Raw genomic sequence first — 26707 nt, forward strand, 5'->3', positions numbered from 1 at the left:
GGCTAATCTGCTTCGACAGCCTCTTGCAGGTAACGTGCTCTGCTGCTGCAGCACTGTAGCTAGAAGGTGTTGACCTAGATCTTAAACGTCGGCTAGATCTATATTAAACGAGTGCCTTCATCCTCTTAAAACGAGCTGCCTCGCTGTGGCGGTGGCCGAGTGCTCTCAGCCAAGCAGTTCACGGCAAGAGGTGATGGAGCTCGCTCGTTAAAGCGAGCGGTGACAAGCGCCTTGAAGCGTAATTAACGCCTTGTAAAGAATGCAAAAGCGGCGGCTCGCCTCCTTTCTGCAAGGGCCGGGCCGCAGTGCCGCGCTAGCACGCAGCCGCCCGCCCGGTAGTTTTCCACGGGTGTCCGGGGCGCCCGGAGCAGGCGCTCGCGGGGCTGGGGGAGGGGAGGCGGGGGGAGGCACCGGGGATCCGCGGCGGGCGGCGCATGTGCGGCGGCTCCCCGGAGGCAGGCGGCGGGCCGGGCTGGCTGCCGTGGCCGAGCGCTGCGCTGGCGCTGCGGGTACCGCCGGCGCGGCACGGCACGGCCCGGCACGGCCGCATGAGCTTCGCGGCGTGAAGGGGAGCCCGAGTCCGCCCTCCTGCCCTCTCCTCTCGCCCGCTCTGCCCTCCCCGGCTCCGCTCTGGCTTCAGGCCCCTTCTCTCTGCGCTGCGGCGGGCGGAGGCGGCGGAAGGAGAAGCCCATGGAGGGGAACCGGGACGAGGCGGAGAAGTGCATCGGCATCGCGCGGGAGGCGCTGGAGGCCGGGAACCGCGACCGCGCCCTGCGCTTCCTCGGCAAGGCCCAGAAGCTCTACCCGACCGAGACGGCCCGAGGTGCGAAGCCGGGCCCCCGCCCCGGGCCTGCTGCCCCGGGAGGCCCTGCTGTGGCAGGTGTCCTCCCCGCCTCCCCCCTTCCCCGCTCCGCTTCGTTATTACCGAGTTTCCTCGGGCCGGAGGGAGGAACGCGGCGCCTTCGGGCCGGGCCGGGCCGGGCCGGGCCGGGGGGGGGGTCTCTTCACAGCCGGGCTAGCGGCCGTTAGCCCCCGGCGCGGCCGTTAGCCCTGGCGGCCGTTAGGCGGGGTGACCGTTAGGCGGTGCGCGGCGGGGCCGTCGGCAGGAGCGCTCTGAGGCGCAGGTGACCCGAGCGGGGCCGGGATCCGCGGCCGGTGCCGAGCTAGCCCCGGTTGGGGTCCCTGCTGCAACGCCCGAGCGGGTCGGGCAGTCGGCTTAAAAAAGCGCGAAAAGGGGGGCGGATTCAAAATGCCGAGAGGGAAGGCTGCGGCCGGGCGGGTTTCTGTTGTAAGTATCTGCGTCAGGCGGCCAGGAGGAGTGGGGTTCCCGTATCCCTCGCCGAAAGGGGCTCACTCTCGGTCAAGCCGAGCGCTTGCCTGCGTTTTTACTTCGGCTATCAAAATAATCGGAGTCATCCGGACTGAGCCTAGACCGGCTTTACAGCAATACACCTCAGGCTCCCGGGGCAAGGCATGCTAGGCTGGCTTCTTTGTATCTCTGTCAACTAGCCTTGCACTAACAGCTTGCGCTAACGGCTGAAATTCCAGACTGGGCAATGCCTTTATTTTATAATTTATTTGTAGTTTGGGTTTTTTTTTTTGGGGGGGGGGGTTATTTTGCTTTTCATTTTACAGTAGCTGAATAGGACACAAGCGCAGGTTTAGCTATGGTAGAGAAAATGGGGCAGGTTGCTCCCCTATGACTTAACTGGCTCTTTAGACAGTTCTTTGCTAAAACTTTAATTAGCATCTTTCTAGCAAAAGGTGTTTGGAAGTGGTTCTGTGAAAGGAACAATAGTAAGGTTCCAATTCTCAAGGTATACAGAGCTGTTACCTGTCTTGGAGTCTTCCCGTTATACTATGCCAGAAGTCAGCTCGACACCTTTGACTGCAATGACTTGTTGCATTCCCCTAGTTCTCACTTAAATTCTGTATATCAGTGAAGGGACAGGAAAAAGTTCAGTGCTCTGTACTGTCTTAAAGGCTTTGCTACAGAATGAAATATAGCACAGAATACTTACAGTTAAGCATTTCACCCCAAAATTGTATTCAGAAAATGATGAATGCTGCAGCCTGTTTTCTCATTTAGTGTCAGGCATGTATTCAGTGAATGTTTTCTGTCCTCTTTAATATCTTGACTACTTCTTATATGAAAACAATATGCTAAGGTCTCATCAATACTCTTTTTTTTAAATAGTAAGTATTTTTTTTTTCCTGCAAGACAGGATGGATGTTGTTGGTAAATGACCTGAAAAAATGTAATCATTGCTGCTTTGTTTGGATCAAGAAGGTGGCACTGTTTGTACTCCTGTCAGCTTACATACCTCTCTGAAATAAAAGCAAGCAAAAGTTTGTCGTATTCCCTTAAATTTCTCTGGCCTAAGAAGATGACATGCATGAAAATACATTCAGCTTTTTGGAAGCTGCGTTGGTCAGGAGGCAAGAAGACTGAGGGTTTCGGTTTGGCCCCTTCCATTCAAGGGGGTTCAATAGCTTTGCCTGCTTCACACAGCTTATTACAGTCTTACACCTCCAGTTTGAGAGTTACAGTAGCTCTCGGAAAAAGAAGATGCCTACGTCTCTTTTATGTTTTGAGGTTTTTTTTTTTTCTTTTAAGTAGGACTGCTAATACATAACCACCATTGTAAAGTGTTCAGTGCAAGAAATAGATGGCTAATTAGGCTATTGTCTCTAGGACACTTGTTTTATTCGCTGTGGAAATTAGCAAAGTGTGTCACAAGTGAGGTAGAGATCTGGTGAAAAGAGGATGGCCTTGTGGTTATGGTAGTGGACTGTAATCTGGGGAATACACAATTTAGTGTATTGACGCTAAATGCTTCTCAGACTTTCTCTGTGGTGTTAAATAAGTCACTTCACTCGATTTTCATTAGTAACTGCTAATTGTTTGTGCTTCACTTTTCAGGTATTCAGCTTGAAACAAGGGCCTGATTTGTGGAACTGGTGGGCAGTTAAAGCTCCATCTGAAGCTAATGAGACTTGCAGGTGCCCTAATACCACTGAAAAATCACGCCCTAGGCCTGATTTGAACTAGGTGCTTAGAAATTAGGGGACTCTGTAGACTTTTTGTATCTCTGTGCTTCAGTTTTCTAACTGTAGAGGTTGGTGGTTCTTCTCGATCTAGCCCATTTCCTCACAAAATAACAGCAACTCATTGAATTATTTTTCTTTTTTTCTTCTTTTGTTGTAAGTTTGTGAGGCACTTAAATAGCCCTGTTATAAGTGCAGTAGCCTGCAAGGACACAGAATGTCCTGTTTTCAGGACAGGATCTGGAAGATGTGCAATAAATTAGAATGGGAATCTTGCACTGACTAAGAAAAAAATGAGATGACTGCCTCATTATCTCATTGTCACCTTCTTTATAAATTAAATGGCGTCCACTCTGGACACCAGTAAATCATCAAACAATTAAAAATTGTGTAGTAATGCATACCCAGGAGAAGGGAACATTTAAGTTTTTTTTAAGTTCCCTTAATCCTAACACAAGTTCTTATTTTACAGTCATAATGTGTTGGTTTCATTTGGAGATAGGACAATATGGTGCAGCCCCAGTTATCACTGTGTTTGCTTATTTTCTCTTTGGGATATGCATTAGAAGATAGTTCTTACCCATTTTTCCAAGGAGTCAGATATTCTCCATGAGGTATATATTCACTATCATTTTGGGAACAATTGCCCACCATTTCACAAATGAAGTTCCATCCATGAAAACAGCGATGCGAATGATAGTGCTGACTATTTTTACTGATGGGAATCAGCCCATCCGTAGCAAACATCAACAAGACAAAGGAGAGGAGAAGAAAGGGAGACTAAGAAAAAAAAGCTGAGGGAGAAAAATTATTAGAGGGGTCAGTGGATGAAAAAAGGTAGAGAGCAGGCTCCAAAGATTAAAAACGTTAAAGGGCTTGATCAGAGGAGGACAACAAGCAGAGCACTCCTGATGCTGCTGTTCCCCGAAGGTATCGAAGAGGCCAGTGGGTGCAGAAATTGGCCTCGCGCTCACCAAATTCCTTTTGTTGAGCTTCCACCTTCTGATATTTAGTGGTTTATGAAAGGACAGAGAGCAGCTTTTAACCATTGTCTCTGAAATGGTACTACACGTGGTGCGTCTTCAGCTACGTTTGCATTTAAACTGCATTCAGCACTGGTTCACTCCTTGCTGAAGTATAGTGTTGCTCAAAGAGGCTTCTGCCTGAAATACGCTGACTGCAGCAGTGCTATTTTAAGGCATTAGTAGTGTGAAATGTAAGGTCAGTGTTTATTCAATATTTAGCTAATAGCTTCATAGTAGTGGTTTTTGTGTCGACGTCATTCTTTGCTGGAAAATTGTTTTGCGGTTGATCTGTTCAGTCAAAATAGTAAGATAGATTATGATTTTTGATAATGATCTGTCTTGCAACCTGGAGGAGTCCAGCTCTTATTTCTGAGTATATGAACTGAATCTTTTACTTGAAGAAAAGTGTCCCTAGGCCCTTTGTATGACTTTCTTTTTCAGCATAGAGTAATGGCATGTTTGCCTGTGCTGTGTCCTGCTAGCTTAAGAAGTTAACACTTATTTATTTCATATTTTCTGCAAGCATCCTACTTTGTCTTTTCAACAGTGCAGCTCCACTGTGGGGATGGGAGGTCTGAGAAGAATGATTAGGAAGTAGTAATGTTGGAAGCACTGGGCAGGCAAGCTTGTCCTGGGGACAGACTTATCAGCTAAACTTGCTCTAGGTAGATACTAGGAGTGAAAAAAGCAAATTGGTGTCTGTACGAACATTTCTACCGCTGTTACTGCTCCTGATTTGCACAAGCATTGCTGCAGGGATGGGGAATTTATAGAGAAATGCCAATATAAAGACAGGCTTTGCAGAGCTGATGATTCAGCATTATTTATAGAGGGTAAGTTAGGGTCATGTGTCCAATAGGATCCCAAGTGTTATCTTTATTTTATATTAAAGGCCACAAAATAGAAAAAGAATAATGTTGTTTTCTATTCTCATTTATCTGGAGCGATCTTGGACCAGAAATGCTCATTTTAAAGGCTCTGTCTGTTGAAGTCTCTTGTTCTTGATTAGTTCTCAGCCTGCAGACAAAGTCATCTTGTTGGAGTTGTTATTTGAAGCTCTGAAGTGAATGACTTATTGCCATAACAGATGATGTTAGAAGAACCTAATGAAAATATTTGGATATGTGCTTCAGTTATAATCCATAATGGGATTATAGCTCTCCTGTTTTCAAGAACTTCATTTCATTTGCTGTGAAAGTTCTCTCCTGGTATGCAACTCAACATCTAATTATTAGCTGCTTGTTTATTTCTCCTCTGCAGTGAAAAAGCCTGATCTGATCAAATGATGAGTCTTGCTGAGGCAGGCAACAGCGCAGGACTGGCGGCTGAAGTCAGATGACTTGCTTGTTCAGGCTGAGTGTAGCTGTTAGTCTGCAGTCCTTCAGACTGCTGTGGCCAGTGAGTAATAAAAACTAAAGCAAATAGTGGGGAGCAAAAAAGACGCACATCTTAAGGAAGTGGTTCTCTTCCGTAAATAAAACTCTGCCTTCTTTTCTTTCCTGTGCTTGTCTGAGATACAGCCTGTAGTGTTCAATTTGCTGCTGCTGCTCTAAGCCTGACCACGTTATTAGAAGATAAATTTTTCGTTAGATTTAGAAGAAAGTCCTTCAAGCTTCTTCTCCTTATCTCCTAGAAGACGATACTTTTTAACAGTGAAGCTACACATCCTTCCACGACGAGTGGAGTGTTTTTCAGTAAGGATCAAGAAAGACTGTTAAATAGGTGGTCTTTTACACACATTGTTTCTCGTGCAGTCCCTCAGGTGAGAATGGTACTATTTGCAGGGCGTTGATAAGACACACACCCCAAAACACAGGCTTGTATCCAGAAACAAAAAGGCAAGTTCATGTCTGGTGATCTATTAAAACTGACACATTTGAGATGTGTTGGATTGCAGAAGGGAAGAGGATTTAAAGGTCTAGCAAAAGTACGCTGTTTTTTAAGATTCAGGACTCAAGAGGTGAGTGTAGTTGGCTGGTCCTGACTCATCTGTGGCATTTAACAGTAGTTTGAATTTCAGCTGGTATTGCCTGAATGGGGTAGAGTGCATCAGTCTGTAGCCGCTGGTGGCTCAGGTTACAAATAGCTGTGTTCTGTAGCAGCTGAAATGTGCTGCTTCAAAGAAAACTCTAGAGGGGTGCATTACAACTTTCTAGCCTGACAAAAACGTAACTTCTGTCTTCATCTTTCTCGTTCTTATCACCCTGGTCATGACTATATCATCAGTGCTCTTCTGAGATACAGGTGTACCTGTTCTGCTTTCCAGATAAGGATGGGATCGGTTGTGACATGAGTGAAGTTGAATTCCTTGGCTCACTCAGGGACCGAGCCTGTGTCCTAAACCGTTCTTTCCACGTTAGAAAATCGGGTCTTTGGGTTGTTGGGGGAAAAAAAAAAAGGGTGTTTGGGTTGTTGATGGTATTAACAGCGGTATAATAAATGTCTCTTATCTGGAATCCAGGATTGTCAATGTTCCCATGATATCTACTCTTGTTCTACAGGCAAGATGGTCCTTCCGTCCTGCTTCTCATTTTCCGTTTCCTGCAAACGTATAGATGTTTTGTCATGGTTGATCTCAGTCAAGCAGTCCTTTGTTCATGACCTCAGCTATAAGTAACAAAGCAGCAGGCAGACTTGTTGGGAAAGACAGGGAGCTGAGTATCAACCAAGTCTTGTCTCTTTTTCCCAGCAGCCGCCAATAGAAGCGTTTAATGCAAACGATGACCTGAATTTATAGTGTAGCTTTGGTCAGATGCCGTGGTCTTTTCCCTTGGGCAGCCTCTGTTGCTCGTCTTTCTGTTACAATGACTTGTAAGGATGATAGTCTGAGAAAGGAGCAGAGTTTTTTCTTCTATTGCCCTTTTTAACATTGCCATAGTAAACTGTTTGCCAAAAAGTGTTTGTTGTTGCAACTTTGAGATACCAGGGGTTTGATCTGCTGTCAAAGAATCTTTTTTTCAGTTCTGTCCTCTAATTTTAGTAAGGCACAGAAACTTAATTGTTGAAGTACTCCCTATCGTGATTATTGTGTGTGGGGTTTTTTTTAAGAAACAACAGAGATGAATTATCAATTTTCTCGCAAAGACCATAACTCTTTTTTTTTTTTTTTTTTTAACTAATCTGTTAACCAGATAAATCTGACTGAAATTTCACTGTGTTGTAAATATCAATAAATCTGTTGCCAGGACAAGTCTGCATAGGTACCAAGGAGATGTGCTTGATATCTGTATGGAATAACTCTCTGATTCTTTAGAGTGTTATGTTAGTTCCTTTTCTCTATTTACAGTTGCTTATTCAGGTGTTTTGGTAAAGAATGGGCTCAGTGTCTCTGAAAGCATCTGGAAATGAAGGAATTGGACACATTCTCTCCACTGTTAAATTACCTTGGCAGAGATGGAGAGGAGTCCAGTCACTAATTTTGAAATGTTTTCCCATTGTTTCACCACGAAAAGCAGGCGCTAGACTGGCTCCAGAAACGTTTGTGGTACAAAGAGATGATTAATAAGAAAGGAGGATTTAGCAGGTAGTCTTTTACAATGTGGTGCTCCAGTTTAAGTTACTTGAGAGCCCCTGACTTAATCGGTGATGCCTGTAATGATATTATCATATACTGTTGTTTTATAGTTTTGTTGGAAGCTATTATGAAGAATGGAAGTACTGCTGGGGGAGGCACTTACTGCCGAAAACCAGCCAGCAGCAATGATCAAAGTAAGCCCAATAGCACGAAGGAGAGCAATGCATCTGCTGCAGGTGAAAGTGGAAAAGGCTACACTAAAGACCAAATGGAAGGAGTATTCAGGTATGGTCTTACTTAAATATGTCAGTGTTTTTCGTTCCGTGTGTTATATACTTACGCTTCCAGATACAGGATCTAAAGAAGCATTGGAAAAATAAAGCTTAGCTGAGTGGGGCTTCTTGTACTGAACTGTGACCGGGAAGAAAAGGAGAGTTGAACTGGTTTAAGACAGCGTGATATACTGTCACGTTGTGCGGGAAAGAGTATACCAATCTATATGTAAGGAAACCTTGATAGTTTAAAAAGAAAATATTGAAAATAGTTATTAAGTAGTTCTCATGATAAATGGAATTAGTAATGAAAATTTTATAGTAAAACTTGCAGGACAGTGTTTCTATTCTTAAATATTTTCATATGAAGACATTTAAATTTACAGTGGGATTGAAAATCCAGGATTAGAAGTAGAAGGAAAATTCTTACAGTTGAAGTTTATTTTCAAGATAATCTTGCTACACAAGCTAGTCTTAGACCACTATTACAATCATTTCATTCTGGAAGTACGTGTGTCTGAGAGGCACTGAATCAAGTGGTGTAAATTGCATCATAAACTCTGGACCTCACATAGTGTGACAGTATTAAGATGGGGCAACAGAGGGAAAATCAGAGTGAGTTAAAAGAAAAAAAGACCTATAAAAATGTCCTTTGAGAGTAGCTCTTAAAAGTTATGTTATCCTTACAGACTTGTCGGCGGTAGGAGTGAGAAAAATATTGTTTGAGGCATGCTCTGCTTTCTACTAAAAAACGTTGATGCAGCCGCTCTAAAACTGCATATATACCTCAAAACCAGCTTTTATTTTCTGAGAAGCATAGTAAAAATTTTCAAGGCGGTTCAAGAAAAGGGAATCAAAAGGTCCTTGTCTCTTAGCTTGTGTGGATTGGATGAATTATTGCTCAAAACAGAAAGTTGTGTGTTACATTTTGCATGTAAAAATGTAAGCTACTGTTACTATTATGTTAGGATCATTTTCTGAAGTTCCATAATCTGTTCAGCTATGCTAATAGTGACAAAAAGTTGCCTTTCTTTGTTGATACAGCAGCATTGCATTCCGGCAGGTAGAGAGTGCATATGGCATGGTTATCCCCATGGTGTTGCTGTTTAGTAGCATTTTTCATTTACCATCATCTCTCTGCTTAATTAATATTGTTGCCCTTTGTTACATCTGAAGTAAAACCTGAATAAGCATGTAAATTTTCAGATACTTTTATTTTAACAGGCGGTATTTCAAAGCAAGAAGTGTGAGAGTGTGTGTCTGTGTGTGTGATAAAGTATGCAGAAAGAAGTTTGTTTTAAAGTGAGGCTTAGATCAATTCAAGGCATGTAACGTTCTCAGAAAGCTGTTACAGGTAAGGCTGTCTTACTGCCAAGATTCACTCACTCTCGTGATGGGCCATTCTTGAGCTACAGTTTGCTTTGACATCAGACTCCCTGCAAGTTCTGGGAGAGACGGTGGTTTGTTTTGTTGTTGTTTTATTTTGTTTTTTTTTTCCAGAAAGTAATGTTGCCTACTTTGTTGTCTTGAGTAAAATCACATTGTAGAGCCAACTTCTATCCAGGAAAGCTTTCCTAATATTGCTTCCCTGAAAGGGTTTACTAGATAACAGATAAAATTAATCCAGTTCAGGGAGATCAGAACCAGAGTTTGAGGTATTTAAGAAGCTGCACGTTGTGGAAAATGATCTAGTATAGCTTCTTAGTGGCCATGTCAACAATCTGTCCCATGAACATCAAATCTGGATTTTTTTTTTAAAACCTGCCCAAATCTTTATAAATAAGCAGCCATAACCGTTTGCAGAGTAACCCATGTTTGTTTGTATTTTACTTACCACTTGGAAAATCAGCCGTTGAACAACGACCAAATCTTGATCTTAGCTTCAGTGATGCTATTATCCTTTAGTACAGCAATTCATAAACCTTTGGGGAGAGACTGACTTTTGGTTTAGAAGCATAGGAATCAACAGAGCAAGTCCCCAGTCTTTAATGGAAGTCTTGAAAGGTTTATCATATTATCAATTAGTGACATCATTGCTCCACTTAGGAAATTTGTGGTTGAGAAAGGAAAAATATGTGTGCCTTGCCAAGGAGAATAGGATTAAATCCAAACAGTGGGCTAAAACTCAAAGGAAAAAATATAACTTTGTGCAAGTTTAACTGAACACAATCAATAGTGATCACTGAGGGGAAGTTCATATTTAAACTACAGCAAGAATGAGCTTTTTTTTTGTTGGGGGCATGACAGGCTGCATATATGCTATTGCTGCAGTGAGGCCCAGACTTTTCCAGTTAAATGAAATTAGGGAAGGGTATTCTTTAGAGAGTCGAGCTTGTCACCACCACACGTTGCTGCCATACCACAGCTGAATGTTTTTCAGACCTTTGAATCAGTTAAAGAAATGCTCTGTGAAAAGAGGTGATGTTAAATAGTGCTTCATGCCTGGTTTTAATATTTTCCTGTGGAAAAACAAATTTAGATAACAAGGTAGTAGCTCCCCAATTCATAATAAATTCTCAATCTTAGCCTGAATTTGACTTTGTCAAAATAAATTGTTTTGTGTGCTTATGGCTTGAAATATGGCCATTATCTTCAGATATTCTTCCCTCCATGAGTTTTAGGTTCTGTGCTAGCAATTAAATAGAGACTGAGAGAAGGTATTCCTAATTTAACTATATGTGCCACTTACACCCCTTTATCAGCACTAGTGAGTGGCAGGATAGGGAGACTGATTCTGAGCTCTCTGACTTTGAACGCTCATTCATGTTTCTGGAGTTGTCCAGCTATTTGGAATTTGCTTGTGACAATAGATTTAAGAAGCATAGCGAAGATGCTTCAATTTAACTGCATTAATTTTCATCAGTGTTACTCCAGTAATGTAGGTACGAGTACAAACAGGCACCTCAGTGTGGCTTTTTATTTTTTTCGCATACACAAGGGACACTGATCATCAGCAAGCTACCATAACGCTTCTGTAGAGCATTGCATGAGCTTGCAAACAAGTTGCTCGACAGGGAGAAGCATAAGATGCAATACCTTTCCACTGATTGCATAAGTGCTCGGTGATGCTCTGGTTCTTTCTAAGAAATGTAGCAAATGAATGTGCTCACTTTGAGTGCCACAGTTTGAAACTTGAGGTATTCAAAAGCACGTCATTACTTGTGAACTGAAATGTTTTGAAAATACAATCTGTAGTATATGCATCTTTTTTTTTTTTTTTTACTGACAGTTATTGTCATGTCAGTAAGGGTTGGATCACACAGTTTTAACGCTTTCCATGTCCTGAATATCAGAGATAACAAAAGGAGACTAGCAAAAATGTATTAGGACACATGGTAGAGTTATTTCCTTCTAGAGCCGGTGCCTTAGAAGTCTCTGTTTAGGCAACTGAATCCTGTCTGAACTATGTCAACTTTAGATAAGTGCTTAAATCATGTGCATGACAAAAAAAAAAAAAAAAGGGAGAACCTGGGTTTGGCTTCTGTGGTCTTTACTTCAGAGCTGTTTTATATAGGTTATCTGTATTTGCTGCTGAGGTAGAGAAATGAAGCATCTGTTCAAGAAAGATTGCAACTTTTTTTTTCCCTTTCAGTTGGCTTAAAACAACTGAAGAATAAGTGCTGAACAGGATTACAGTTATCAAAGAGTTCTTACCCACTTTCAAACAAATTCTGTTTGTAGTATCTGCCTTGTCATACCAAGCGTGCAGACCCTTTGGAAAGCTTTTGTGGGCAAATTAAAAAAAAAAACATTTTAAAAAAGTATCAGTTGCCTGCTTTTGTGTCGATCCTTCTTGTTTCTTTTAATGCTATCAAGCATGTATTATCTGTTGGCTACATAATCTAAAAAAGCAGTTGAGAAATGCAGATAGGTTGTTCACTTTATATTGACTCCCTTTAAATTATCTTAAAATTGATACGGTATCTGATATCTCTTTATAACAAGCTTTAGCATAAATTCCATATTACCTGTTTGACACCTGAAAAATAACCTCCACGATTAGCGATGTGCTAGAGATGGATTGCTTTCTTGTGAAAACTCTGCTGGAATATTGCTTTTTCTGCCCTGTTAGTGCTCTTCTGAGAGCATAAGAATGAAATTTTCTGTTGTTTGGATTTTTTGAATTAGAACCAAAGCAAACTGTTGGTCATGAGTTATGTAGGAGTCTTGCAAGGCAGGATTAAATTTCATCCAGTAGCGGTCAAGAATAATCAGCAACTTCATTTGAATTCACAAAGTAAACCAAAAAATTGCCTCTGCGCATTTTATGGATCAAACTGCAAGGAATGGAAGCTGTGTGTGGCAGACTTTTTCCAGGCTTGCTGCTGAGACTTGCAAATTCAGCAAAAAGAGGTATATTGTTACTTTGTTAGCATGGGGTCAAGAAGATAGTCAACTGCAAGTGGAATAATAAGAGCAGTCAACGTGTCCTAAAATGGAAAAGCAAAGCACAGAAATCAGAGCATGCCTTTAATTAGGCTGCCAGAACTGCTGTGAATTGTTGAAATATCCAGTTGAATGACTGAGAAAACCAAGATCGAAATCTCAGTAGTAGGGCCTGTTAAAAGTGGCACAGGAAGGTCTGGTGGACTTTGTCAGAAAGCTCCTGCCTCCTTTCCATTTTTTTTCTCCTAGTTAAGAGAAAAGCTTTACAAAATCTGGAGGGAAGTATACTAGTGTTTAACATAGACCTGAATATTTCGTGTAGTACACACAGGAGAAACAAACTGATCAGACACCTGCTCTTGCACCAAGGCAAGCACCCTAATGTCTTGCTGAATCTGGCGCTAGAACAGAGATCTGGAACGTCCAGGGCATTTCAGAAAGTGGGGTATGCTGGGACCAGCCTGAGTTCCTCCACAAGACGGTGACACCCTCTTTCCAGTCTGGAGGACCTTTTAAAGACCACATTCACGTCATTCAAATTGTGACTGGCACATCCTCGTTTCAGCTGCAAGATGCCATTTGCATCAGGCTCTTTGGCATCATCTGAAACTAGAGCCTGTGTAGAAATTGGTCTGCAGTTTACTTTCTTTTTCTGCTCAACTCTGGGATCAGAAGTCATCAGAGCTCCCTTTTGCTCAGTTCTTCGTAGCTAGCACTTCGCTACTCAGGACAGATTACGATCAGGAGAAGTAACTGTAGTTCCCATCAGGAGCTTTTGAAAGTTGTGGTCCACCTGTATATGCCTTTTGGGCCATCCCTGTGTGTGTAGGCAGAGGTTTTGGAAGGCCTTTTGAAATGCATAATCGTACTCAAAATTCTGTGTTCATGGATCACTGTAGGTGTTTGATACAGAAACAAAAGCGCATCTGATAGGTTTGGTTAACCTGATAAAAGCTGTTGATGCTGACACAATCTGAATTGTAGGTCTGCAAGTAAAACAAGAAGCGCAGAGCAACAGGATCACATCATTTTATAGTCACAGGAGAACCGGTGGTTGTATCCCCAGAATTTCTACAGGAGAAAGCAGACATTTCTTGATGCGAAGGGCTTACTCTGCCTCCTGTCATCGGAGCGTAGACAGGAGCTTGATGTAAGGCAGGATTGGCTGCTGCTGCAGTTTGGAAGGCTGCAGTTGGCTTGTCAACTGCCAAGCTGGTATAGTGGAGGTTTGCAAGTCATGGTGAGATACCTCTAGCAAGAGATTGTTGGATGTTCCTGAAATAATACCTGTCTTCTAGAGAACAGAGTTCTCAAATTGCATCAAGGCGAGTGATGGCCTGTGTGCCCTCCTAAAAGAGCCAGCAAATATGTTAGCTAGAAGGATGGTGCCAAGGTTCTGGCAGGGGCTAACAATTTAGCAGGGACAGAAATTAACTGAACACCACAAATAGTTTGATAGTAATTCACAAGCAGAAGTAATCCAAGCAGGAACAAAAAACACAAGAAAAGCAGCTCTCGGGGGGGGGGGGGGGAAGTGAAAACACCAGTCTTTAAATAAACTGGAGAATAAGTAACAAAAGAACAATTGACTGCAAGAGTGCAGTCAATAAGCAAGTGCTACATAAAATACAGTTATTAAACATCTGTGCAGCATTTACACATGCGTTCCCCACCCCCCCCCCAAAAAAAAAACTACAAAGGACAACAGTGCCTTAAGTGCAGCAAAAACAAACAATTGAAATGCAGCTTTCAAAAAGTTAGTTGCTCATGCTGACTGTGCTGCAGGATGGGTTTGAGATGCAGGTAAAAGCCATAAGTACCATCAGTGACATCTTTTTCCAAAACCTCTGCTGGTTTTTCTCATGCTTTTCCTAGCTTCTGCTGGCCTGCATTGTATGGCTAGAGTAGGAGACAAGTGGGAGGGGGACTGATTGCTTCCATCCATCTGCCCTCCCATGACCAATTTCCACAGGACAGTTTCCTATGCCAGGCAAGGTCTTCTGGCAGAGCAAGGATTATCAGACGTTATCAGTTAGCCTTGACAAACATAGCGAGGAATATGTCCAAGGGAGCCTGCTTCTGCTGAGGTGCAGGGATCAAAGCTCAGCCCTGGCTTCCAATAGCTCCCAGTAGGTGGAGAGAAATGTCTCAAAGGGGCAGTGGCAGTTTGAGGGAAGGGGGCTTAGCTCTTGGAGCATCTGTTTGATGAGCCCATGATCCCCACCTCTTTCAGGGGGAGGAGGGAGGTAGTGTATCCAGCCACGGTGGGGTGGGCCGTACACTCAAACTGTCTCAAAGGTGTTTAAGAAGCCTGGTACTGCTCAGCGCGTGTATGAAACAAGAGTTTGGTGGTTTACCCTGGTTGTCTAACAGTTTGTTCTGCCAGTTGACTTGACTTACCAGCTTGAACTCATTTTGCAATACAGTTTTGCCTCTCAAGAGTGTATCACAAAGTTGATAACTTGACCCATCTTCCCCACTGCAAAGCTGCTGCAGTAGGAGTTTTGATGCAAAACCCCCTTGGACTTCACTGAGGTGGGAAGAACTGAGTCATTACCCTGTAATTATGGCCCTGAATTGAGCTCAGTAAAGGGACCTCCTGACAGAAGTCACTAAATTCTTCCTCCCTTTAGGAAACTTGACTGGTAGTAGTTGGCATTAACTAGATGCTAGACATTTATGGTCCAGATGTGTTTGGCCTTGAAGTGGTAAGGGCCAAGTTTGCTGCTGAGAATTCCAGTCTTCATATAGTTTTTGTCCTCTGGGTAGCTAGACAGGCATTTGATGCACTTTAGCTTTAAAGCTTGATATACTGAATCCAAAGTTCTGCTAAACTCTGCAAAATTGCTTTATGTGTGTGCGTATTGAAGTCACTTGCAGCAGTCCTCCTCCAGCTATCAAGCAGAGTACCTGAAGCTCATGTTTGCTGCTGAGGTTTCTAGGAACTAACATGCACTTGGATGAGCTCTGGAGACAGCAAGGGGTTAAGCAGTAAACGGCAGTTACTTAACTCAATGTATATCCTGTGCAGTAGAAAAGAGGACAATGTAAATGATCTGGAAGATCAGATACAGGCCTGTTGTAGGCACTGTTGCTGTGAGGGTGCCCATCCTGACAAGAACAGGCGAAAGAGAGTAGAACAGAAGTAAGGGGTGACAGCCACAACTTCAGAAAGGCTTCATAAACTAAGAATGGCTCTGTAGCCTAGCATTTTTAGGTCTCAGTGATTAGCAGGTCAGCTTCTGAGGGTGATTTGATACAAGATGTGCTTGAAATATTAAATCATGTCCTCATACAAAATGAAGAATATTGGAATAGAGAGTTTGTCTGTATCATTTTTTGTTCAACAAATCAAACACCAGCAAAGACATGCTAAGAGAAAACAGAAACGAAATTATACCATAGCCGAACACTTGATTCTTGATAAATAACAACATCGTATTATGTGCAGACCAGGTTCAGGGTGGCTCTTGTATGGAGGGTGATTATGTTCATCTCTTCCGAGTGCAAGTGCTGCATGGCCCGCAAGGCAGGCTCCTTCCTGCACTTTCTCATCAGGAAGGAGCTCTAGCTCCTTAAGGACTCTGTCCTTAAGTAAATCATGGTGTCCGAAGCTGATGGTAGTGTCCTGACCTGCATGTCTTCTGGCTGATAGCGACCGTTCCTGTTTTTCCCATGATGGCGGTCCACTGTGGGACTTTCCTTATTGGTTATGAGTAGGAAGAAACTTTAGGGCAAGTTTCTGAAGATTAGAACAGGTGTTTTTTTGGTTTGTTTTTAATTTTTCTCCTCTCTGCATCTTCAAGTGCAGTGAACTAAATGTGTATCAGGTCTTCAAAGAACTGAACTTTCACTTTGTTTTGTCAAGTTTGTTTCATGGGTTTTTTTCATGTTTGGAGAAAAAATTGTTGAGGATGCATGGCTCTTAGAAACATTTAAACAACCATTTAAAACTACCATTTTAATGCTAATAAAATAATAAGGGCCAAATATTGATGGATCACTACCTTATTTTATATCAGCCCAAGCTCTGGAAGGTATGGTCCAAAATAAACAATACAGAGACTGAATTATTGAAGAGAAGAAGTTTAGATCAGATGGTGAGGCAGCAATGTCTTGAAGTAAAAGCCTAGTGTAATACTGTTACACTTGCATAGTAAGCTATTTGTTCTTGATGCAACTCCTACGTAACACACCTCCTGAGGCTGAAGATGAAGGGATGTGTGTATACCTCCAAAATTTTAGCCTATCGTACAAAATTTACAAACAAGTATAACCAGAGTATAACTCAGCGTATTGCCTTTCTTTTTCACTCTCTTGATGATGAATTCACTGCGTTCTTTTTAGTTAGCTTTATCATCTTCCTAACTAGAGCTTATTAAATGTTACTTCAATATAACGAGCTGTATTTATTTCACAGAGTGTTCATATTGGCAACTGCATGCATGCATTCAGTTGAGTGCTCTTGGGAGCATTACACTGAGACTTCCGTAAAAAGCTTGTGTTATTTGAACACAGGAAAAGGGATCCCTCAAATAAAACTTGAGCTGATCGATCTGTGAACTCTGAAGGACCACACAAGATGGTGTGGTTGTACTTCTGGTGCTAGCATTCCCTTAATTATAGGGTGCCCGTTCTTCTTTCATGGAACTGCCAAAGGCTTGCTTACCCCCTTTCTTTCCGCTTGGCTGCCCTACGTATAGTCTTTGTAACACTAAACCCATATTTATGTAGAGGTGCATGCATTTAAACGATTGTTGAAACAGTTGGATCAGTATGAAGAAGCTCACATTAACCTTTTAAAATACTTCTGGATGTAATTTCTATTGCTTGCTCAGACCAAATCTTTTCTTTTTGTATTCGCTAAATGCCAGCGTGTTTGATTTCTGCAGTGCAATTCTGTGATTCCGCTCTATTTCTCTGAGTTTCTTAACTCTTACCAGATAATTTGGTTTGACTTTAAGATGTATTTATTGGTTTGGTCACTTCTTCCTGCTCTGCCTGTCCCCTCTAACTACTATTTCTCTCTTCTGGGTAATGCAAAGCACATTACATAATTTCTGGATTTTGCTATTCCTATCTGGATGAAACTGTTTATAGGAGGAATATTTCAGAGTTTTCAGAGCTTTCCAGAAATGCTACGTTGAACGCTTGATCTGAATATGTAACTGTTGGCGCTGTTATTGTTTCCTCACATTTATATAAACACTCATAGAAAGGTGTTTTTCTGGGGGGTATCCGGGTGCATTTCCAGCAATGCAAGTGTTCTTGTGTGCCTTATTTCCCTGCAAAGTAAATGCTTGAATGGTATTATGACTTGACTTTTGTTTGGAGAAAGAGAAATGTGATTTGCTTGTTTGTTTTTTATCATGCATGCCAAAGTGCATTTGCTATTGACAGTTGAAATAGAGCTTTCTAACTGCTTGCTTTGCAAAGTAAATTTGAAATCTTCATTTTATGTAATATTAACAGCAATATTTATGTACTTGGGACTGAGTAACTGAAGACTGAAACCTTTTCTCACAACTACGGTAGTTCTACAGTACAAGTAAAAGTAAAATAAATGTAACTAGTTAGTAATGTTTGAGAACAATAGTTTGTTCTACTCGATACTGAGTTTATTGTGAAAGAATGCTCTTTCGCATTTATTTCGAGAGTGAATTTATTTGTATATTTTCTGTTGAAAGTCAGCAATCAGTACAATGTATTACCTCTTTGCAGCTGTGTTCTAACATATTGCTTTTACATCTTTTTGGTTACAATACTTTATTTAATTTTCTTTTACAGTATAAAGAAATGTAAAAATTATTATGAAGTCCTTGGCGTGTCAAAGGATGCAGGTGAAGAAGACCTAAAGAAGGCGTATCGAAAACTTGCTTTGAAATTCCACCCAGACAAAAACCATGCACCTGGAGCAACAGAAGCTTTTAAAAGTAAAATATCATCTTTCTTAAACTTTATGATCAAACTATGGCAGAATAAAAGGAAGTCATCTGCATTGGTCGGTTGTCTTTTTATAAAATTGGCAAGGTAGTGTTTTGCAACTAATACTAAACTAACCTTTTTCGTTTCTGAATTAGATGTGTAGTACTACAGCACATGGACAGAAAACTTAGCAGGGGAATCATGCTGACTAAAAATTACTACCAGAAAAGTAGCACTTTTCTTACATTTAAATTATTATCTTTTTTTCTGGTTGAGTAAATTTATCACTTTAGTCTGGTTCTTAAAGGTGTCTGATGAGTTTCTAACATCCTACTTGAGAAAAACAGTTTCATAATGATATCTGAAGAAAAAATTATTTCTTTTAAGGAAAGGTCAAGTTAGAGAACGGGATTGAGTTTGATCTTAGGCAAAGGTGCCTACTTAGATCTTGAGATTAGGTAGTACTACTCTTCTATTGTATTAAGTAGTCTCCCTTGAAGTTATTTTTTAGATTTAAGAAATATGTGCAAATAAAATTGCATTTTATCTCTTGAAATCTTTTTTAGCAACTTCATCAAAGACCTTTCAAAGGTTTTAGCAGTATTTCTTTTTTTGTTCTTTATTTAAGGAAAACGATATTTTAATCGAATCTGTTTTGAATCAGTATCGCCTAATCAAGATCAAGTAACAAACAAATAAACAGTCAAAAAGGGTTGCTTTTAATCACGAACCGTACTGGGACAGTATGGTTTCTTTACTTCATTTGCTGTCACCTGATTAATGTCTCCCTAAATTATTAATTGTTGAAAAAAACCTAAATTTTTAGTACCAATTTTATCCTTGTGCTGAGTAGCAGAGTAACCTTGTAACAATATTTGGTGTCATTAATGTATAACGTGCTCCCAGTTTAAGTTACCGTGCTTCATTTCTTTGGGTTTTTTCCCCACTTAAAGGAACTACTAATGATAATTTCTAAGGTCAACCTAAAAGCACATAGCTAAGACTCCATTAACTTTTTTCGAGTGGATAATGTTGAAAACATGAATTGTGCAAAGCCGTAGTCTTATTTGTCGGTGTTGAGATTTTAGTGCTGCACCTTTCACCAGCTTTTGATGACTGATGGCTTTTCGGCACTGAAAAATGTCATTTCTGTGACTTGTGTTGCTTGGCTGCAAAAGACAAGCCTTTTATTGGAGAGGCAAGAAGGAGAGGAAGAAAGAAAAGAGAAAGGGTTTAATTAGGATGTGATGGAGCGAAGATTATTTATTGAGCATCAACAGAAAATTTCCTTAAGTCTGCAAGAGCCATGTGTCTGTGCAGAGCAGTTAGGGTGAAAGCACTTTTGAGTCTCGTAAAGTCAGCAGAACTTGTGGTCCTTTCACACTGATTCTTTCCATGCTCACCTACCCAAGTTTTCCTCTTGCTTCTTTCAAAATCAAGTAAATTAGTTTGTGATAATATGACGTGAAGGTACTGGGGGCACGCACCCAGGCCAGGCATTCCAAGCGTTAAGGTTAATTCAACAACCTTAGGAGTGTGTCGTTTGACTCGTCAACAGGAGTGTTTCTGTCACGCACACATGTGGTATTCTTCATGCTATGTCATGCAAAACTTTGTTATTAATGTACTCTGTAAAATATCTAAGCAGCATGTGGGAAAATGCATTCAGACAGTTGAGGGCAATCAAGCTGGCACATTAGAAGTTGCCACCTATCAAATAAAACCAAAGAAAACCAAAGTGTTAACTGACTCGGCGATCATTTTGACCTTGGGCTGCAGTTGCCCCGTTTCTAAGCATTCATTGTAATGCTTGATTCTCTTCTGTAATTGCAGTAATTCCACTGGTGAAGGTGTTGTCGCAGAAGGAGGAACAAAACTGTGCTGCCTTCTGCACCTAGTTCAACAGAATAAAAAGCCTTTGAATGGAATTGGTGGGAAACTTAGTGGGAACTATGCTAATTTGAGCAGAGATGTTTCTGGGCTCTTATTTGTAACATAAAGGACATCAGTCTCTGCCTATTCTTGACTTTGAAATTGCAGTGTTCACGCTGAAATAGCCCTTATCTTTCATTTACGGGAGCTGTCTTCTATTCCTTGCTTCAGAAATTGGAAATGCGTATGCTGTGCTGAGTAATCCAGAAAAACGAAAACAGTATGACCTTACAGGCAGTGAAGAGCAAGCATGCAGTCACCCTAGCAACGGTAGATTCAACTTCCATAGAGGTTGTGAGGCAGATATTACTCCAGAAGATCTGTTCAACATGTTCTTTGGAGGGGCATTTCCAACAGGTATTTGTACGCATCAGCATACCCATTAATATACAGTGGTATTGATCAGAGTGGCATTAAACATTGTGCCATTCTAAAACAATAAAATTACTCCAAAACACATGCCCCCCAACTCTTTAGTCTACATCAGAGTTTATTTTTCTCCTAAGTATTGCTAAATCCCAGAAACGTGAATTGCCTTCTTTGGGGTTATCCTACAGTGCCTGAAATACATCATTTGTTTTTAGAGTTTAAAATACTTATTTTGAAAGACCTTGACATTGTAAGATGTCCTAAAGTTGAGTTATGTTAGGTGTTATCATGCAATAATGTTAAATACTGCATATTGTTGCCCCTATATTGTTTTTTCTAGATTTTTTTCCCTTTGTCAGATTTTACATGTTTCAAATATGGATTTTTTTTTTTTTCCTTAGGTAGCGTACATTCATTTTCTAATGGTCGCGCTGGCTACAGTCATCCTAATCAGCACCGTCAGAGCGGACATGAAAGGGAAGAAGAAAGGGGTGATGTATGTTTAAGGGCCATTGACTATAAGTTGTGGATTGTGAAATGTGCTGACAGTCATTTTCAGTGATGTGACTGTTGAGGCAGTTCTGTGCTGCAGAGGAGGATTTGTGCTGGCCAGTTTCGTACTTTAAAATTTTGGCAGGTGGTAGGCTTAATGAGCTGGTAAATAGACATGCAAATTTAAGAAGTTAATAACGTATTTTTGCAAGTGTACTGTCGTATGTTGTTAATATGGTAGCGACCAGTGCTGTTAGACTAACTGTGCCACTAATTCTGGTCGCTAATCTCTGTCTGCATTTAAAAGTTGTTTTGGGTTGAGATAGGACTTGTATATAGGGCTGGATAACTAGTCCTAGGTATGAGTTACATATAGTCCTATATAATGACATATCACTATATAGATGAGACCAAATAATGCAGTACTGTATAACTGAATCCAGTTATTTATTTGGTAGCTGTCTGTGACTACATGCTAACCCACGGACTCTTGTAGCTTCAGCACTCTGTGCACATTGTGTGTACGTTAGAAAGCTAAGATAATATCACAGATAATATCACAAAACCTGCAGCTTTGCAGGTTATAGTAGTGTTTGTAGTTACAGTTTTCCTAGCAGCTTTTGATGCTTAAGCATAAAATCATGGTTAGAATTACATTTTGTCAGGTTTGCCTCTTTACTTGATTCTATTTTATGAAATATTTGAATCTGTTTTGTTCCTTAGGGAGGCTTCTCTATGTTCATTCAGCTGATGCCTATTATTGTGTTGATTCTTGTTTCCTTGTTGAGCCAGTTGATGGTATCTAACCCTCCTTACGCCTTATACCCAAGAACGTAAGTAATGCTGAATTGCATTAGCTTAAAGCAGGGTACAATGTTTTAATCCCTTCCGCGAGAAGCATTTTAGAAAGTCCTCCATTAGTTGGACCTTGGTTTTCCACAGTGAGGGAAGGGAGAAAAAGAGTAGGTGAAGTAGGAATGGAGTGAAACAGAAACTGCAAGTTAGATAGTGAGAACATGCTGTGAAAATGTAATGGAGAAAAGAAGTCAGCAGCAACTGGCATTTAGGAGGGCATCTAATATGAGGCAGTGGGCCCATGCAACATAGCATGTTGCAAAAGTGTCTGCATCTCCAGCATGTTTAATCCAATCCTGAAACCTGTTAAGGCTCTTTACTACTTTAGGAGTCGTCTATGTTTGTAGCAAGCAGAGTGCTTAAAGGCAGTTTTCTCGTCCTTGCTTAAGTTTTGAACTAAATAAAGACTAGGGAAATTACCTGTTCTTTCATTCATTCTAGATGATGATAAAATAGTTTCTCTCTGCTGCCTTGCAGACAATTCCGATAGCAAAACCATTTGTTTTATGCAGAAGGATATATAAATCTTTTTTCCTTGAGAGAAATAATGTATTATAGTATCAAGCGTTCAACCAGCTAACAGACTTTAGCTGTTAGCTAGAGTTAGTCCCCCCAGCTGCTTTAAAGATTCTCAGTTCCTTGTAGAGCTCACAGCTCCACAATGGAAGGGCTTCTTTCTTCTTTCTTGTTTTTCAGCGTTCTTTAATTCCGGAGTGTGATGTTGTGTCTTTCTGCAACTAAGCTGTTGTGATGCTTATAAACACTTCGCTGCCAAAATGTTTGTGCACAGTCCTTAATTTTTAATCTGCAGAATGCCAGCAGGAAGATGGATTTGTCCGGGGCTGCAGAAAACATTTTAGAGCAGAGATGTCTGTACTGGGTTGCTGCAGAGTAGTGATGTATTTTTCTTTATGGTGGATTTGAATGTAATTTTATATGATCAAAACTTATAGATGGCTAAAGACATATAAAATAAAGTGTCTCACTAAAGTCAATTTTTTAGGATTATGGGTGAAAACAGCAGAAGTTTGATGTTCAGGTAAATGTAGTAATTTTCTTTTCTAGTAAAATATACAGCCATTCATTTCATTACTTGTCTTGAAATAGCAAGCTCAGTGACATGCTATTGTTCTTCTGTAATAATAATTTTTTTAAATTTGTATTTGTGGTGTTAACAAAAAAAAAAATCGAGTCTCTCTCTCTCTCTCTCTCTCCTTTCACTGCAGAAGTACAGGGCAGACCATTAAAATGCAGACAGAAAACTTGGGTGTTGTTTACTATGTCAACAAGGACTTTAGAAATGAATATAAAGGAGTGTCATTACAGAAAGTGGAAAAGAGTGTGGAAGAGGATTATGTGTCCAACATTCGTAATAACTGTTGGAAGGAGAGGCAACAAAGTAAGTCTGTTATTACGTGTAATTACATAAAAGCATGCATTCCTATAAAAAAGATTGTCTTAGGCTAGAATGAAGTGCCTATATTATTAATATATCTGAATGAAAAAGCAAATGTGAAGTTCCCTACTCTTTCTTACTTCTCAAATTGTCACAGCTAGTGTCGCTTTATTTCCCTGATTTTTACTCAGTGACATAATAACCTTCTGCAAATAATCAGGATTTTTAACATGTTGTTCAATTTTATGTAGCCATTTCTCAGAAAGTTAATGATTACAGTGAATTTATAATGAGAAAAATATTTCTCTAAATAAAGGATGAAAGCTGATTTCTTCCACATTATTTTATCTTGGCAATATCTCATTATTGTTGTGTATTCATTACTATTGTGTACCTTTCTTATGAGTCAGCCTTCACTTCTTTCTCCAGAATGTTATTCCTCATAGTCAAGATGAGGGTCACAGGTGCTTTTATAAAAATAAATAAATGAAACAAAAGCCCACATAGATGTTTTCAGAGAAGGAAAAAAATAACTGCCTTGGATCACAATACAAACAAGCACTACTGTTCCAGGTGACCAAGGACACCCAACATGTTGTGGTTAAATGGCATAAGCCAGAAATCAGTGCTTTATCTTTCGCCAGTGTTGAACAATTTTTCTCCCTGAATGTGATACCTTAGGCTATATCGCGCCTTAGAAAGAATCTTTTTAGTTTAACAGCTGTTTTGCCTATTTAAATTAGTATTACGTAGCCAGCTATTTTCTTGCAGGAGATAGAACTCTTGCCTAGAACTCAGTGTTAAAGCACAGAATTTGCTTTAACAGAGAGAATACTGAGTGGCATCAGACATTAGCCTTTCGCGCACTGTGAGAACAGCGCTGCTAAAACGGCATCGGTGTGAAGATCAGAAAGCATGCTGGTAAACTCAGTCATATCTTACTAGAGAAATAATTCTTTCATGAACTGTTAGTAAACTCATCACTGACCAGAAGCGAACAGAATGCTGTTCCCTGAATGAAGTTGTGTGTTCCTGCCTAACTTCACTCTCTGCCGACGAGAGATGCCAACCGTTGCGGCTGAAATGGCCCTTAGCTTCTCCCCGTTGCAAGAGACAGCCAGACATCACAGCTGGTCGCATACCTGCTCAGGACTGCACACGTTCATTACAGTTGGCCTGTCTGTGTATATATATGCAAACTGCATTGCCCATACAGAGCAGGCCCAACCTTACTCAACTATACACACGGCATGTGCTCAAGTAATATCTCTACAGATTTACAGATTGCCCGCAGGAAAGAAAAGCTGTGGGCTGGTAATGCAGACTGTCCCGCGGGGCCACAGGTATGCCAGAGAAACACCTGTGCTTTGGAGACAAATTTGGAGATTATCAGCCGGACTACTAAATTGGATCGGAATAACTTTTCTCATATTTTTCAAATACAGGAAATCATCAGAGAATGTTTGGATGTAACTCATAAGCAAATAATCAGAACTCTTGTGTATTTGCAACTAAATTGTCCTTTGATAGTCTTGAAATGTTCAAACGCGGTCACGTTCCAAGAAATGAATACCTAATTTTTCATCTACACGTGGTTTCTAGATAAAGGATTGATAGTCTCCAATGGAAATAAAATACTTAAATGTAATGAAATGGCTCACAAAAATATGGAAAGTGATTGTTATCAAAAAATTTAACACGTAAGAGATAAGCCAGCACAGTAAGAAGAGGACATATTCTCCGTGAATTTTTTTCAGCAGAGTGTAGATCGGGAAGGATGTTGTGCTTTTAGTGACTTAGTTATTACACTTAGATTTGCTGGCACATTAGATTTGTATCTCATGTAATATATACTGTCTAAGTATCTTTGGAAAGGTAGACATTTAGTTGATGTGCAATTCCCACCTAGGGAAGGAAAGAGGAAAAAAATGCCTCTCATTTTTCAGCATTTATTCTTGGCAAGCTTACTTGATAAGCATTAGCAGAGTCCTGGACAATACAGAGGCCCACCCTTCAATAGGCAAATATTTAATGGGAAAAAATCGATGGCTGGGGAAACAACTCACACTAGTATAACGAAGAAAATAACCTGATGGTTGTGACTGTCATTTTGTTTACTATTTGCAATTTATCAGGCTGTGAAAACTAACCCAGATTGATTTCCAAAAAGCAGTCTCTGATAGAATTTCTCTGTATTTATAGTTTATGGATATAAAATATCTGTTGTGTTTTAGATCTGTTTGACAGTTAAAATCTTCTTTCCAGTGCTGATTGGCGTTTAAGAACGCTTTACTAATCCATTTCAAGGTGAAGGGCTGAAAAAGATTGTATAGAATTAAAATACTCAACAATGTCAAGCTAATGAACAGCTAGTGAACGCCGGCGTAATACAGAGAGCTCTTCTACGAATACCTCTGAACACTGGCAGTCTGAAGCAGCATGAATGAAGTAATGGGCTTCGCATTCAGAACGGTTTTTGGGCACAGACATTAGAGCTCTCTGTAATGTGCAAGATCACCGAGTGTGACGTATATTTATGTTGTTTAACGGTATCTGTCGGAAAAGTAGTTTTTTCAGTCCGGGACTGCTGTATGAAATATGAGGGTCCAGGAAGGCTGTTACTGCTTTCGCTGCTCAACAAGATGAAATGCTGGTGAGAACTCAGCAAAGGGAAACCTGCGACAGTGATATTCAAGGGGTGTTTGTGGGTACTTAGAACAGGCAGAAGGAAAAAAGGGTGAGGGTTAAACCGGAGGTGGTTTGGACAGCACTGAGAAGGAATATATCATGTGTGAAGTTTTCCATTCTTAACCTGAAAAATCTTTTCTTTTTTTTTTTTTCTCTTTAATTACAGAAACAGACTTACTTTATGCAGCAAAAGTGTATCGAGATGACCGCCTCCGAAAGAAAGCAGACTCCATGTCTATGGACAACTGCAAAGAACTAGAACGGCTGACCAGCCTCTATCGAGGAGGATGAACTGGAATTATACATGTGCATCCTTACGTATGCTGTTATCTCTCTTGCAAGTTAAGAAGAGATTTAGTTTCATCAGGAATGCTGGAAAAGAGGGGTGGATGTAAAACTCTACTGTGTAGCTGTTTCCAGAAACCTTATGCTGAAATATCATTTAATGGCTTCTTTACCTACTGTGAAATATAGGTACCTTACTTGTTTAGATATTTTACTTCAAAGCTTCTGTGAATTCCTTCAGCAGAGAGAATAGCTCAGAAAGGATGCTATACTTGTAGAGATTTAGTCATAGTGGTTCTCCTCTAACATATTTGCCATGTAAATATCTGTGGAAAGAACACTTTGTGTATATATGAGTTAAATGACTTTCTATTTAAAATCTCAGAAATTTAGTTCCATACAACATTTTGTCTCACTGATGGAATAAATAGTATGATTGCATCACTCCTATTCAGATGTCAAGTGTGTGGAGTTGAAACAGAATTTTTAATATTTTATCTCTAACTCTATGTAAAATCTT

At 40.5% G+C, this 26707-nt stretch overlaps 1 protein-coding gene across 1 annotated transcript; it reads left to right on the top strand.

The window, feature by feature from the left end:
• The first annotated feature begins 446 nt into the window (after positions 1–446).
• DNAJB14 (DnaJ heat shock protein family (Hsp40) member B14) lies at positions 447–26707 on the top strand. The gene is made up of 8 exons (XM_068942019.1): positions 447–823; positions 7698–7872; positions 18033–18178; positions 20274–20459; positions 20873–20967; positions 21687–21796; positions 23045–23217; positions 26069–26707. The coding sequence occupies exons 1-8, from the start codon at positions 691–693 to the stop codon at positions 26191–26193; spliced, it is 1143 nt and encodes a 380-aa protein (XP_068798120.1). The 5' UTR covers positions 447–690; the 3' UTR covers positions 26194–26707.

Source organism: Struthio camelus, chromosome 4 (genome assembly GCF_040807025.1).
Source record: "Struthio camelus isolate bStrCam1 chromosome 4, bStrCam1.hap1, whole genome shotgun sequence".
Taxonomy (NCBI): domain Eukaryota; kingdom Metazoa; phylum Chordata; class Aves; order Struthioniformes; family Struthionidae; genus Struthio; species Struthio camelus.

What these genes read in the sequence shown, in the direction of transcription:
- DNAJB14 (XM_068942019.1), top strand. Translation starts at nt 691, where the DNA reads ATGGAGGGGAACCGGGACGAGGCGGAGAAGTGCATCGGCATCGCGCGG. An exon ending in GGGAAGAAGAAAGGGGTGAT is followed by an intron (nt 20,968 to 21,686) that starts GTATGTTTAAGG and finishes TTTGTTCCTTAG; the next exon opens with GGAGGCTTCTCTATGTTCAT. An exon ending in TACGCCTTATACCCAAGAAC is followed by an intron (nt 21,797 to 23,044) that starts GTAAGTAATGCT and finishes CTTTCACTGCAG; the next exon opens with AAGTACAGGGCAGACCATTA.